This window comes from Silene latifolia, chromosome Y (assembly GCF_048544455.1).
Source record: "Silene latifolia isolate original U9 population chromosome Y, ASM4854445v1, whole genome shotgun sequence".
NCBI lineage: Eukaryota > Viridiplantae > Streptophyta > Magnoliopsida > Caryophyllales > Caryophyllaceae > Silene > Silene latifolia.
The window spans coordinates 135,363,293-135,378,482 of NC_133538.1; the positions used below are offsets into that span (position 1 = coordinate 135,363,293).

The following is a 15,190-nucleotide window of genomic DNA, read 5'->3' on the forward strand; positions in this document are numbered from 1 at the left end:
GTTTATAGCCAGAGACTCAAAGATGATTGCGTACTTGAAAATAGCGAAGGAATTAAAACAAAAATTCGCAACTTGCAAGCTTAAGCAAGTCCCCAGAGATCAGAATGTGGAAGCAGATGTCTTGGCAACTCTGGGGGCAACATTTAAACCGACAGAACTATCCAGCATTCCAATAGCACACATGCTGGAGCCTTCCATCCAGAAGGCAGATGAAGTAGATAAGGGAGAACTGGAGGATTCACAGAACGGGAATGAATCCGGCGATTCTGAGAGGAAGGTGAGGACTCTCAACCCAACCAGGCAGCCGCCTGACCAGGCCGCCGAACAAGCAGGCGACAGGGATTGGCGCACACCTTACCTAGACTGGCTGCGTCATAACAAGCTGCCAGACGACAGGAAAGAAGTGAGAGCTTTCAGAATGAAGGCCTCCAGGTTCATACTTATTGACGATGTACTATTCAGAAAATCACTAGCAGGACCCTACTTACGGTGCCTGGAAAAGGAAGAAGCACAAACTGTGTTGCATGCTCTCCACAGTGGTGAATGTGGAAACCATGCAGGAGGCAGGAGTCTGGCAAATAAAGCCCTCAGGCAGGGATACTACTGGCCTACAATGAAGGCAGATGCAGCAGAGTACGCACGCAAATGTGACGCCTGCCAGCGTTCAGCACCAATGATTCATCATTTAGGAAGAACCCTTGCACCCTATCATTTCTCCCCTGGCCATTCATGGCATGGGGCATGGACATAGTAGGACCCTCGCAACGAGCCACACGAAAATGAACACGGATGTCAATGATGATTACTTCTCCAAGTGGATATAGGCAGAAGCATTCACAGAAGTAAAAGATAAAGAGGTCATTTCGTTTATAAAACGAACCATCATTTGCAGGTTTGGTATCCCATCAGAAATCATATGTGACAATGGCTCACAATTCATCTCCAACGATACCGAAGGATACTGTGCCAGGTGGAACATCACCCTAAAAAAGTCAGCACCCAGGACTCCAAAGTCCAACGGGCAAGCTGAGTCCAGCAACAAAATCATCATGGATAATCTAAGAAGGAGGTTACAGGAGTTAGGAGGAAAGTGGGCAGATGAATTGCCACTTGTATTATGGTCAGACAGAACGACACCAAAAGTAGCAACGGGTCAAACACCCTTCAGCCTGGTGTTTGGCGCGGAAGCAGTCATTCCGTCAGAAGTTCTAGTTCCCACTCACAGGTATGAAAATATGACAGGGGAACTGAACAGTGCAGAGATGATCAGAAGCCTGGACACAATTGACGAGCTGCGAGCAAGCGCAAAAATCCGTCTGGCTGCCTACAAACAGTCAGTGGCCAGAAGTTATAACAAGAATGTGAAAGTCAGGCTCCTGGAGGTAGGAGACCTGGTTCTCCGAGAGGTGTTTCAAAACACCAAGAATCGAAAAGCAGGCAAATTCGCCTACAAATGGGAAGGACCATACCAGGTAGAAGGAGTTGTTGGCCATGGTGCATACAGACTGATGACTATGGACGGTCAAATCATACAACGCCCATGGAACATACTTCACCTGAAGAGATATTACTTTTAATAATAAGTAGACTTTAGCCTTCAGAATAATGTACTATGAAAAGCCAAATCATTTTCTAAAGTTAAAATAAAATCCGATAGTAGGCATACTGCCAATTTCACTTTTATTTCTGGTGTCTCTAGCTCTTTTTAAAAATTTAAACTACTATTAGATGGTGTGGTCTGGCAGCGTCCTGGGACCACAATTGCTCTGGTACCCCATGAGATGGCGGCAGGTATTTCACATCATTTTAATAGATTTTCCTATTTTCAGGCTTCTCTAGGTACATCACTCTGAATCCTAGTGTCTATGGTACTTTGAAAGGATATCTAGCAGGACTGTCAACTGCCAACGCGGGGTGACAAGGCACATGACACTCCAACATGCCTAACCTATTTTCTCCACAAGGAGCACCCTCACCAGGCGGATTGTGGAACATACGAAATGGAGCCTGGTTGACAGCTAAACACGCTTACCCAGCTACCCCTGATACCACCCCCTGGACGTAGCTCGCACTAATCGCAATTAATCAGGCCCCCAACATGCATGCACACGAACATGGAACGTAGGGATCTCTGCGCTACCAGAATCCTGCAACGTCCCATTGGTCCTAGAATGACGATAAACTTGCCTAAATTACGCCCCTGTTGGCTTTAAACGTGATGAACACACCTTGCGTCATGAATAAGGTTAAGTAATCCAAAACTGCGGCATACGCCTAAATCAGCCATCAGGCTGACACGACAGCTAGCTTAGTCTTGATCAGCCTCTTCAGGATGACAAGACTGGTCTAAATCAGCCTCAGGTTGACACGGCCACTCCTCCTTACATTGCGGCATATGCCTAAATCAGCCATCAGGCTGAAACGACAGCTAGCTGCGTCAGAAAATCAGCCTTTTCAGGATGACGTGACTCGCCTAAATCAGCGAGCAGGCTGACACGGCAACTTCTTAAACTAGGGAAACTAAATAACAAGCACACAATATGTAGGCTAAAACCTTGCCAAACTATGACCAGGGGCATTCCAAAACATGGCCAAAATACGGCCCCAAGTTTAACCGCCACCTTCGCGGAGCAACCACAAAAAAGAGAGTTTTAAAACTTACAGGTCTGCCACCTCTGCGCCAGACTGCCAAAAGTTCCTCAAAACATAAAAATACTTAATTATCGATCACATTAATGACCTCCACCTCTGGCACCTCTTCTGCCTGCTGACCCCCTGTTTCAGGTACCGCACCAGCTTGCACACCCCCAGCTGCTATAGCATCCAAAGCTCCGTCAGCAGCATCCTGGGCCACTCCAGCGTCACCCCCAGCAGCTTGCTCAGCCAATGCAGGAGAATTCACCTCCCCAACTTCAGGCATCAGCGCACTCAGATCAAGTTGGGTGGGGTAGAGCGTCTCCAGCTGCTTCTCCTCCTCCTCTATAGCTTGCTGGGTGGGAGCCTCCTCAAGAGCAGCACGCATCCCGCTGATTTTTCCCCGCTAGGTAGCATAAGCAACAACATTGGTGGCCAGGGAGATCAGCTCGCTGATCTTCTCATCAGAGCGCTTGAGGGAGCCAGAGAAAGTGCTGCCCACCTCCTGAGTGCGAGCCAGTTGATCAGCCCCTTCCTTCAGCTTCTTCTTGGTGACAGCAAGCTCAGCCTTAAACTCCACCACACGCTCCTTCAGATCAGACCGCTGCTGCCCCAAGTCGGCAATATTCCCCTTCAGCTCCTGGTTTTTGACGTTGGTAGCACGGCTGGTGGTCTGCACTATGTTGATCATCTTCCTATTACAGAGTCCAGACTGGAGGGTCTGGGGCAAGAAAGTCAGAAGTCAGCAAGAGAAATCCAAACAAAGTAAACAAACAAGTAGAAGATGAAGGGCATTCACCATGAAGGCGTTGTGCACGTCATTCTCAGCCATCTCCTCTGGGGAGAACTCTGGGAATGTCTCCTTCAGAGGAGGGAAGAGCAGCTGGTCGATCTCCGGCCAGTATGGTACCTTGTCAACATTCCCAAAACCCTCTGGGAAATGAGTAGTAATACCTCCGCTAGATGAAGCACGAGGACTGACAAGAGGAGTAGGCGGATGACGAGACAACAGGTCAACCTCCAAGGGCTTGGGTGCAGCCGAACTGGAAAATATAGGAGAAGTCTGGAAGGAAGCAGCAGGAGCACTCCTCTTGGAGGCAGAGGCCACGTCAGGGCTGGCAGAAGGTCTCTTCCTTTTGGCGCTTTGGAGGATGATTTCTAAAGGATCAACTTTTGAACCTGCAAGCAGATGTAGTCTCTGGCGTCAGGACAACTAAGGCATTAATAAAAGTTGCCAACTGAAACTATTGTGGCAAGAAGACATGCTGTGAGCTGATTGAAGAGGGTTGGAAGAGGAAGCAGATGAAAAACCAGGAAGCAGGTCTGGGAACTTTTTCTCAGATTCAGAGATACTGAACAATTTGCTGCAGGTAGGGATCTTGGCACCAATGCGGGTCAGGTCACAGGGGCCTGCACGAAGACGATGAAGTAAGCTAGTAAGCAGCGAGATAAAGTAAATCAGGCGACAGGAAGGCTACTTACTCGAAGTTATAACCCATTTCTCGAAGATGTAATCGGCAGAAGGCTGGATGGAGTCCTTCCTCACAAAGAAGAAGTCCTCAAACCATTTCTCATCACGGGATTTGGACACGTGTCTAAGGGAGCCTCTCCACGGCCCCGAAATAAGAATTGACCCCTACCCAGGGACCTGATGTTGTACATATAGGCTAGATCGCCCAGAGTGATAGAGTTACCAGTGTTCTGACCGGCGACTAGGGAGTAAAGAAGAACCCTCCAGATGGCGGCAGAAATTTGTGCCATGGCGAAATTATTCGTAAAGATGAAGTCTTGGATGAGTTTGGGAAAAGGAAAACGAAGGCTATATTTAAACGGGTACAAATAAAAGCAGACCCATCCGGGACGAAGGGCGTCGGCTTTCTGACCCGGTTCAGGGATGGCAATATTCAGCCCGTCACCGAGACCAAGCAAACCCTTCATCGTGGGAATGTCGGCAGCAGTCAAGGCAGAGTCGCAGTCGTGGGGATACTTAAAGAGTCCCCGAGAAGGAAAGGTTGGGTCAAGGTTGCGGTCAGCGGGTGAGGAGGTTGATCGAGTTTTACCCATGGTGGAAAAGAGAAAATGGAAATTAAAGGAGAAAAGGGGAAGAATACCTGGTGAAAGAGACGGAGGGGAGTGGAACAATGAAGCCGGCAAGATGAAAGAGGAGGGAAGTTGAGGGTTTAGAGAGAGGGAGAGTTTTTGAAATGGTTTGGAGTAAATGAAAGTACAAAGTGGGGGTTGGGATTATAAAGAGGAGAGAGGGAGTAGGGTGCTAGAAAAGAGGAGTGGGGCGGCTGACGTGATGGAGCTGCATGAAAAGAAGTACAAATTACGGCTTAGGGTTTTAGCATTTGATCACGTAAATTCCTTGCTCGACACCTCGAAGCGTACCTCACAAGATATTTGGGGCAAACTGTTTGGGCTAAAAATAGCATAATAAGGAAGGCCCACTTAATGAAATAAAAGGCTATGGGAGGAGTGATAAGGAGGAAGGAAGTCTGTAATTAGGAAAAGGGGGAACGGGCTGAAAGAGGACCATGGGCCCATCAGAGGAGACGTCCGGATTAAGGAAAGGCAAGTTAGGGAGAAGTTAGGGAGATCAGGGAGAATTGGGAAAGGCGGCCGAGTTTGGAAAGAGTTATTATGGAAATTATATTCCCTTTCCATAATCAAAGTAGGAAATATCTAGGGTTCTCACCCTATAAATAGCCAAGGAAGCAAATCAAGAAGGACATTCAACAACGCATCCACACACATACTTACGCTAAGGCATTAGCACATTCTTATACCCAAATATACATCCGTCCAAGATCTTGCAGGCCTGACACCTCACACCAGCAGGATTAGTTCTACGTTTCAATTGTAATCGTCCTCCTATTCAAGTATAGTGCGATATTTGGCAGGGTACCGTCCCTCCCGCGGTTGTTCCCCCATTGGGTTTTCTGCGTCACCAAATCTTACGTGTCAATTTACATTATGCATTTTATTTCTCTATTTACTTATCAACATACGAACAATCATACGATCAACCAACGAGTAAGACCGCATTGACCCTAATCAACCAATTCGGTAAAAAATACCTAAACATGCAGGTCATAGAAATTTTTCAAACCCATCTGTAGCTTTGGCGTCTTTGGTGACTAAACGGGCAAAACTTCATGAAGAACTTAGAAACATTGAGAAACAGGTTATTCCTTGATCATCATAATGCTTAGTGATTACATTTTTGTTAATTGTTTTCAGTATTTTATTCAATGTTGTTTAATTTAACTGGAATATAATGTGGGTGTTAATTGTTATTTGATCATCATAAAACATAGTGATTTTTTGTTGTTGATTGTTTTCAGTATTTTATTCAATGTTGTTTAATTTGAGTGGATGATATATTGTACTCTTTCTGTCTCAGTCATTTGTTTACCTTTTATATTCATTGTGAGGGATATTTTAATCAACGGTAAACAAATGATTAGGACTGAGGGAGGATTAGTTAAATTGCTAGGATCAGCTGTATGCACACTTAGAATGTGACTCATTTGGTTCTTCAATCAGATCCCCAGATATTAGGGTTATCCCATCAATTTCAATCTTATATACTGCAATTTCCTGGGATCGTTTCGCCTCAACTTTTGAACAACTCCCGCCGCTGTAATTATCCTTAGTTATGCACCTGGTCGTTTTTGAAATGTTGTTGGTGAGGCTATCACCGCCTTCCAGTGTTGGCTACATTAAATTGGGTTAATGCGCCAGCAATCATCTTTAGGTAACAATCAATTACATAATCTCATTTATTTGTTTTTTTTTTAATTTGCATCATTTCAAACAAAGAATTTAATAGTCCCATAAGATCTTATGTTGAATTATGTCGTCCTTGTTTCTTTTGTGTGATGTTCACATTTGATCCATGTCCTTGACGTGCTGCTCAATCCCTCATCATCTGATCCGTCCACAATATGCACTTGTCTTGGACGTTTTGGTTCAGTATGCTCTCCGTTGATAGTATGTATTTAGTGGTCGAGTTCTTAATATCTATGCTTTGTTAAACTGTACCCATGAAACATTTAGTAATATTTACCTCACTGAAGCACTTTTCTGAGACGTCAATAACGTTGAAGCTTTTTCTTCTTTTAAGACCATGGTTGTAATCGGCAACCTTTATTAAACAAGTTCAGCTTTGTTAGTTGGACTATGAACTTTGCACAATCTTGTCACACGAACCTTGATTTTCAAATCGTTACTGCCGGAGTCTTCGTTGTCAGGAGGTGTGGGTCTTAGTTCATTGATCAACGAATAAGATCTGTTACAAAGAAAAATTCAAGTTAATATATAAATTAACTTAATAGTAATTGGATGCAGGTACTGAAACGGTACTAAAGCTACACATGGAGAACACACCTTGGTGCCATGGTTGCTTAAAGAGTTTGCAATATAGTTTTTTTCACAGGTACTTTTAATGTTGATATTAGGTTATTTATATAGTGTTTGTAAAATCTATCTATTCCTATAGGATTAGGAATATATGAGCTAAAAATAAGAGTCCACAAATAGTGTTCTACTCCAACATGAATTTGAACTAATGTGCAGGGGGGATGGCATTGAAGATCGTATGAAAGGATGAAGACAACAGGTTGTAAACCAATTTTTAATGTAGTATTTGATTTGTGGTGGACTAGGGAAAGTATTTTATATATTTTTGTATATTCCGTATTCCGTAAGAGAAGATATTTTTCCATATATTTGTGAACATAGGGATAAGATAATATTTTGTAATAAGATTTTTTAATGTAGTAATCAACTTAAGATAATATTTGGGACTTTTTTTAATAGTGTTTGTTTTATGGTAGAATATGGAAAAAGAAAGTTGAGCACAAAAAGCCGTTAGTATATTTGTTACTATATCCAACGTTATCCCAGCATCAAATTTTGAGATAAGATTAATATTTCAAAAGTTGTTATTTCGTTAGATTAATATAATGATTATTTTAATTCGAGTATTTTAAAAAACGTGGAGTCTCTAAAATTTCATGAGAAAAGCCTCTTAGATATATATATATATATATATATATATATATATATATATATATATATATATATATATATATATATATATATATATATATATATATATATATATTGATTACACGAAATTGCATTTTGCGTGAAAAATGAATTTATCGAAGTTGTATTGCAGCAATACACAAAGTTGAATTTGTCGAAGCGGTAGTTAAGCTATTCATGAAGTTGCATTGTACATATTTGGTAGTTGGATAACTAGGTGTCGTATTAACTAATTATTCTACCAAATTAAATATTTATAAACCAAACTTGACTCTACACTGTGCAATTAAGAATAGTAGTAAAGGGAAGTAAGGGTCGAACCCAAGAGAAGGGATTAAGACTAAAACTTGAATTAAACTAATAACAATGAACAAAACACAAGACTAGGCACAAACTATGAATATTAACAATGGACAACAATTGAAGACACATAAGAGGAGAATTGGCATGGAGGAAACAAGTAACAAGATGAAAAAGATATGATCTTGCTTATGAAACAAAGTAACAAACACTTGGTATGCAAACAACAATAATATGAGAGGAAACTTGGTATGATCTTACAAGTTCCACCTTTTCTCATAGTATGGCTCTTTCCTCTCTAACTTCATTTACCTAACAACAAACCTCAAGCAAATGATTACCACTATCTAAGCCAATAATGATAATCCTACTTAAACTACAAATTCTAACATTAAACCATGTATGAATTGTAGCTAAGAGCATGAAGAGTAAAACCAAGAGAAAAGTAAATGGAATATCACCAGAGTATGTTTAAGCCAACAAACCCAATGACATATTCAATTTATACTCACAAAGGTTGATACTTTAAACCAAGATAACAACAATATGAGTTGCTTCAACAAGACATCACAAAAGAAAGAAACTTTGCAACATTCAAGCAATAGATGAGTGTTATAGAGGCAAGGGTAATTACTTCTCACAATAAAACATTCATCATGACATTCAAACATAGAAATTGAAATAAATGAAAGAGTAGAGATTAGAGAGTCAATACAATGATAAAGATGAAAACTTGAAATGGATTACACCAAGTAGTGGAAGATTAGCCTTCCATAGTCTTCATAAAACCCAAATAACAAAGAAATATTACAACTTTTGTAGAAAAGTCTTCTTAAATGTTACAAGATTCAAACCCTAATTATGAGAGTGAATGAGATTATGTGTGATTTTATGATGTCCTTAAGGTCTTCAAATCTTGGGTATATATATATGGATTCACGGAAACCTAAAAAGATCCTCACTTAAGAATCCCAAATGCGAATTAGAGAGCCCCGTAAAACAGAGCTTCGCAGGCTGCGCCAAAGTTGCTCTTGCCTGCACAATCGGGCGCAGCTGCGCTGCTCATTTGCGCAGGCTGCGCTTAAACTCGCATTTGGAATTCTCAATTCCTTTGCTTCTTGGCCTCTTCAATTGATCTCAATTATTGTCATCTTCACTCTTTACTTCTTCTAGCTGGATATTTAATTTGGCCATATGTGAGGTGCTTGCGCCATGTCTTGACTGTGGAAAGGTTCTCCTCGACCCTCGGGTTCCGTGCATCAAAATCAAGTATAAAACCGAGGTAAAATGGACAAGTTACCAAATCATAACCAATTATAAATTATTAGGATAAACATACCTAAATACCCATATTAAAAGATATGAGGGTGATAAAATCACCCTCTTAGACCGACACAAACCACTACTATCAAACACCCCCACACTTAGACTTTTGCTAGTCCCAAGCAAACCCGAAATAAGCAATTGTGTAAGTCTACAAGTGAGTGTAGGAGTATTGATCTCTCTTCCCTCACTACAACCTTCTTATATCTCCCTCTCAACAAATCCACCGATTACAAAAAGAAAATCTAGACTCAAAAGTTGACACACACTCTTCTCTCACTTACCCTCCTTATATCATCCCTCTAAACAAGACACAACACACCTCCAACTCCGACTCATCAACTTCACAACCACCTTACTTGTCACTCCAAAGCAAAGATGGTCACTCTTGCCTTATCCCAAGGCAATAGCAAAGTGACCTACACAATCCTCTAAATCATTCATACTCCCCTTATATCACCCCCTTATCAGTCCAAGCAATGCAAGTTATGCTACTAAGTTGGCCAAACACCAATAAAAATCAACAACCTAGTAGCCAACATGAAAAACCACCAATTTGAAGCAATTTTCTTTGACTAAAAAAGAAATTAAATTCTAAATCTAGCCTCCTTCCTAAATCCTCCTTATTGCTCCCTTCTTATCCCTCCATCTTTTTTGTGTTGCATTTTTCAATTTTTTGATTTTTTTTTGTTGAAAATCCCTCATTTTGCCTAAGGTGCCCTTTCGGGTTTTCACCTTAGCTTTTCCTTTCCTCTCATCGGTGGCTCGCAACTCGATTCTTTATTTTGCCCGGAACGCCCTTTCGGGTTTTCATTCCGTCCTCAGCTACCTTTTCCAATCTTACATAGGTGCCCATCCTTGTGGGTTTTCACCTAGCCAAAATTTTCATTTTTTCTTTTATTAAAAAAAACTTGCATTAAAAAGAAACACTTGTACACAATTTACAATCAACTCACTCCCCCACACTTAAATCATACATTGTCCTCAATGTGGAGGAGTGCCAAACTTCCTCAAGCTTAGTTATTGGAAGGGCCCGAGCCTTCACCTTGCTCATATGCCCCTCGTTTTCCTCTTCTTCTTTCTCTTGTTTCTCTTTCTTTCTTTGCCCTCGCATAGGCTTTATCGACTTGGGACTCATTAATGGTTGGGTGGTATTGGGGTTCATTTTGATGTAGGGACATGTCAAAGAGGCCTCGAATGAGGCCAAAGTAATCCTCTTGTGCTCGGGCGTCGTGGTAGGAATCTTCAATGAATTGGTGGTGCCTTTCATTTTGCACCCCAAATTGTCGACTTACTTGTTCCCTCCCACTACAAGAAAACACGATAAAGGCGACAGACATACTACAGTCGCCAAATTGGTGGTGCCTTTCATTTATTTTCCTCTCTTTACTTATTCCCGGTCCTGATAACCCAAAAAACCATCTGGATGTTTATTTACAACCGTTGGTGGAGGAACTGAAGTATTTGTGGGAAGTTGGTGTAGAAACATTTGATGTGTCGAAGAAGCAAAATTTCCAACTAAGAGCTTCATTGTTATGGACTATAAATGATTTTCCCGCATATGGTATGCTATCGGGATGGGCAACGCGGGCGAAAGGCATGTCCTTATTGCATGGATAGGAGTAAAGCATTTTATCTTCCTAATTCCAAAAAAATTAGTTGGTTTGATTGTCATAGATGTTTCTTACCGGATGGACATATTCATAGAGAGAACAAGAAATCTTTCTTAAAAGGTAAGGAGGTGCGTGACAATGCTCCGGTTCGACTCCAAGGGGATGAGATATGGGAGGTTGTACGTGATTTGCCAACAATGTCGATGGGACTCAAGAAGAGTTTAAAGAGTTGAAAAAAAAAAAAAATGGTTGGTTTAAAAGAAGTATTTTTGGGAGCTTCCCCCTACGGAAAACAATGTTGATCAGACACAATTTGGATGTGATGCACATAGAGAAGAACTTCTTTGAGTTACTTATTCATACGATTATGGATGTAAAAGGAAAGACACGTGATGATATTAATTCAAGAATAGAATTGAAGAAATTTTGTGATCGTCCTAAACTTCATATTCGTAAGGATGGGGCTAAACCAAAAGCCATATTTACTCTTGACAAAGCTCAAAGAAAGGTATTGTGCGATTGGATAGGAAACTTGAAGTTTCCCGATGGATATGCATCCGATTTGAGCCGTTGTGTTGATTTGAAGGAACTGAAGTTGAAAGGGTTGAAAAGTCATGATTGTCATGTTTTCATGGAGCGCTTATTACCCGTGGCTTTTAAAAATTTACTCCCGACTACAGTTTGGAATAATTATCTTGTAATATTTGCTAACACTTTTTATTCAATTGTAGTACACATGGCTCCTGGAGGAAGTAGGCAGCGCGGAGGCTATAGTGAGGGAGGTAGTAGCTCCCGAGAGCAGGAGGAGGACGTTGACCGTTCTACTACGGAGGTGAGTGAGGAGGAGGAGGAGGTTGCTATACCCCGACATACTGACATTAGGATGATCCTTGATCCGAATGGTCTTTGGTAATTTTTTATTCATTCTATTTTGTAATTTTTTTATTTAGTAATAAATGACTTTTTTTAGACATATGTTAATTATACATTATTTTTTTTCCTATATAATTATGTTTTTAACATGTTTGATTTCAGGTTTAGAAGTCAAACAGTTGTTCGTGGTGTGACTAATAGCACCCAAGAGAACATGACACACGGCGTTACTTGTTGGAGTAACGCTAGTGATGAAGATAAGGAGATGTGGTTCAACAACTTCCGGGTATCTATTTATAAAATATATATTATTAAATATAATTTATTTATTCTTTTTACCTTATTATTAATTTGTTTCTCATCTATGTGTTTACTTTTTGTAGCGTGTGTTCTATTGGCCAACCAACCTTGAGCGCCTAGTTTGGCAAAGGTATAATGACATTGGCAAGAAGAGGCTAAGGGACAACATGTATAAGGTGTCTAAGAGGAAGAAGGCGCCATCTTTCATGAAAGGTATTTAGTTTCTTTTAATACCCGTAATTAGTTAAAATTCATTACATATTTTGAAAATATATTAATTAATAATTGTTATTTTATTGATTACGGGTTCGTCATATGAGGAATATACCAAGTCACCGGAGCAGTCCCTGAGTTCAAGGAAGCATCGGCCGGAACAAGATCAACAGGAAAGGAGGAGATAAGGATGCGGAAGTTGAGCCTACTCATTATGGAGGGTCTCAATCTTTTCATGATCGTGTGGTATTAGATGTAAGTTATTTGTCTTAGCTTTTAATTTAATAGTCTTCTAATTTAATTAGTCTCATTAATTATCATGTTTGAGTAACAATTTCCTTGTTTTTTTTCCGGAAGACCAAGAAGAATAAGGGTAAGGTACCCACGATTGTTGATCTCTTTGTTGACACTCACGCAAAGAAGACAAGCAAGGGCAAGTTGATCTTCGCGAAGGAAAAAGATCAAGATTATATGTAAGTGTCAAAAATAAAAATTTCTTAGCTTTTTAAAGTATATGTTTTATCAATTTTTAGATAAGTAACCTCTAACCATTAATGTTTTATCAATTTTTTAGGAACAATTCCTTGTCCGTAGGAAGAACAACCCGGAAATTGATGACAATGAGCTATGGTTTGATCTTGTTGAGGGGTTCCAAAGAGGAGATGTGTATGGAGCCGGGTCGGCAAAGGAGATTTTCTACCCTCCTACAAGAAGAAGAGGGTCAATTTCCTCCCAACAACAACCTTATACCCCAAGTGTCGTGAGTGTGCTCCAAGCTCAATTAGCCGCCAGGGAGAGGCAGGATGCCGAGAGGGAGAGGCGGGATGCCGAGAGAGATCTTTGAAATTCGGAGGATGAAGGAGGAAATGGAACGGATGAACTCCTTCTTCGCCAATTGCAACACTGGGTGGCGCCCGCAACCAAAGGATCCTAGAGATCCTAATCATGGAGGTGGTAGTGGAGCGGGAGCAAGTTTCCCTGTTATTTAGTAGAACTCGTAGTTATGTAGTAGAACTCGTAGTTATTCCTAGGATAATGTTAGATGACCAAACTCGTAGAACTCGTAGTTGTGTGTATGGAACTTGATTTTCTTTATCAAGTTTGGTTGTGTTGGCTTCCCATGTGTTCTCTGCTGGAAGTGTTGGTTTATTTGCAGGTTTTACGTATTTGGCTAGGTCAAAAACGATTTTTAGGCAAAAAAACATGTAATTTTGGCGACGGACACTGGGCATTTGGCGACGGCATTCCGTCGCTAAGTCTCTGATCATGAATTAATTTTAGGGACGTTGGCGACGGAGAACAGTGCCATTGGCGACGGAAATCAGTCGCCAAAATGGCGACCAAGTTCTGTCGCCAAAATGGCGACCATTACCCGTCGCCATTTTGCAGGATATGGAGATGACGTGTATATTTAAAAAGCGACAAATGGCAGTCGCTAAATTGGCGACTAATGATGATCGCCAATTTTGGCGATTTAATTTGGTCGCCCGCTTTAAAAAATTGATCGCCAAAATTGGCGATTTAACGCCTGTCGCCAAAAGCGACCAAACCTTGCTACGAAGTGCGGGCGACGGGCCTTAGTCGCTTTATTCTAAATGGCGACTGTTCTCAGTCGCCTTATATGGTCGCCAATTACCTTATTTGTTGTAGTGTCCACTCATTTTGGGCTTGCTACATAGCTTGGTTATCCGCCCAAAGCTTGGCTTGTTGTTGTTGCCAAGTGAGAGGCTCCTCTTGCCTTTTGACTATCCCTTCTAGCATTCTCATTTGGGCCAATTCGGCCTCATCCCCCAACCTCTTATGCTCCTCAAAGGCATTTTGAAATTGTTTCAAGCTCTCCAACCTTGGCCCATATTGTTGTTGCCAAGTATGGGAGCTCTCAAACCTCCCACTAATTGTTTCCAAAGTCCCCCGGGTATCATTGAATAATGAGAACATTTGTTGTTGCCAAGGAGGAAGTTAAGTGTGAGAGCTTCCCCCCGCTTCATACATGGGGGTGTCTTGAGGTTGTTGGTGGGGTGAAGGAATGTGGTGGGTATCATGGAATCCTCCCTCAATGAACTCAACCTCCCGTTCCTCCACTTTTTGGGCACTTTGGGATGGCTCCACGGCTCTTCTCTTACTTACTCTTTGTGGTGGTGCCCTGGGTAAATATCTCTCGGCGGGGCAAAAGAAGTCTCGGGCCCTAAACCCGCTTGGAAGAGGAGCATTTCTAGGTAGTCTCATGTGTTGGATGCCTCCCTCTCCCAACCAATAACAACTCCATGGGACCTCATACAAAACTTTGATCATGTGGGTTTCAACCAACCCCGCGGCATTGTAGAAATTGTTACCCCACAATTGAGGTTTGTTGTCGGGAATTTGACCAACTAAATTGGCCACAAAAGGGTGATTAGTCCCCCGCAATTAATAGCTCCCTTCTTCTCTTTATGCTTGGTCCCATTCACCATAAAAAGCCTAGTCCAATCCGGCACTCCCTCCCCCTCGGGTAGCATCGTCCAAATACACTCTCGCACACTATAATTTATTTTCGTTGGTTCCCCCATCGAAAAGAAGAAACAAGAAATCATCCGGGCAATGATTCAGATGGGGGGGTTTGTAATGGCGGAACTTTTATCATTGTTTGTTTGACGAGGCTTCCCCGAAATGCCACACCATACATCATTCAAAGTGGTTCCTTGTGGGTTACAGAGGAAGGGGGTCTAGAGCTCTCAAAATTTCCCTCACCCTTTCAAAAGTGAGAGAATGCCACACTTTGCACAACCGGAAGTTCACCCTTTCACTCTCACCTTCTCCCGTGATATGTAGAGTGGCAAGGAATTCCAAGGTGTAGGCGGGATATATGTTTAATTGGAGGTTGATGTATCGTCCAAGCCCCA

General features: G+C 41.6%; 1 protein-coding gene across 1 annotated transcript; it reads left to right on the forward strand.

The window, feature by feature from the left end:
- Positions 1-181: 181 nt before the first annotated feature.
- LOC141628991 (uncharacterized) lies at positions 182-12,319 on the forward strand. Its single transcript, XM_074442070.1, has 4 exons — positions 182-403; positions 11,383-11,834; positions 11,961-12,084; positions 12,182-12,319. The coding sequence occupies exons 1-4, from the start codon at positions 182-184 to the stop codon at positions 12,317-12,319; spliced, it is 936 nt and encodes a 311-aa protein (XP_074298171.1).
- Positions 12,320-15,190: the final 2,871 nt, after the last annotated feature.

What these genes read in the sequence shown, in the direction of transcription:
- LOC141628991 (XM_074442070.1), top strand. Translation starts at nt 182, where the DNA reads ATGCTGGAGCCTTCCATCCAGAAGGCAGATGAAGTAGATAAGGGAGAA. An exon ending in TGCCAGACGACAGGAAAGAA is followed by an intron (nt 404 to 11,382) that starts GTGAGAGCTTTC and finishes CATATTCGTAAG; the next exon opens with GATGGGGCTAAACCAAAAGC. An exon ending in TGTGGTTCAACAACTTCCGG is followed by an intron (nt 12,085 to 12,181) that starts GTATCTATTTAT and finishes TACTTTTTGTAG; the next exon opens with CGTGTGTTCTATTGGCCAAC.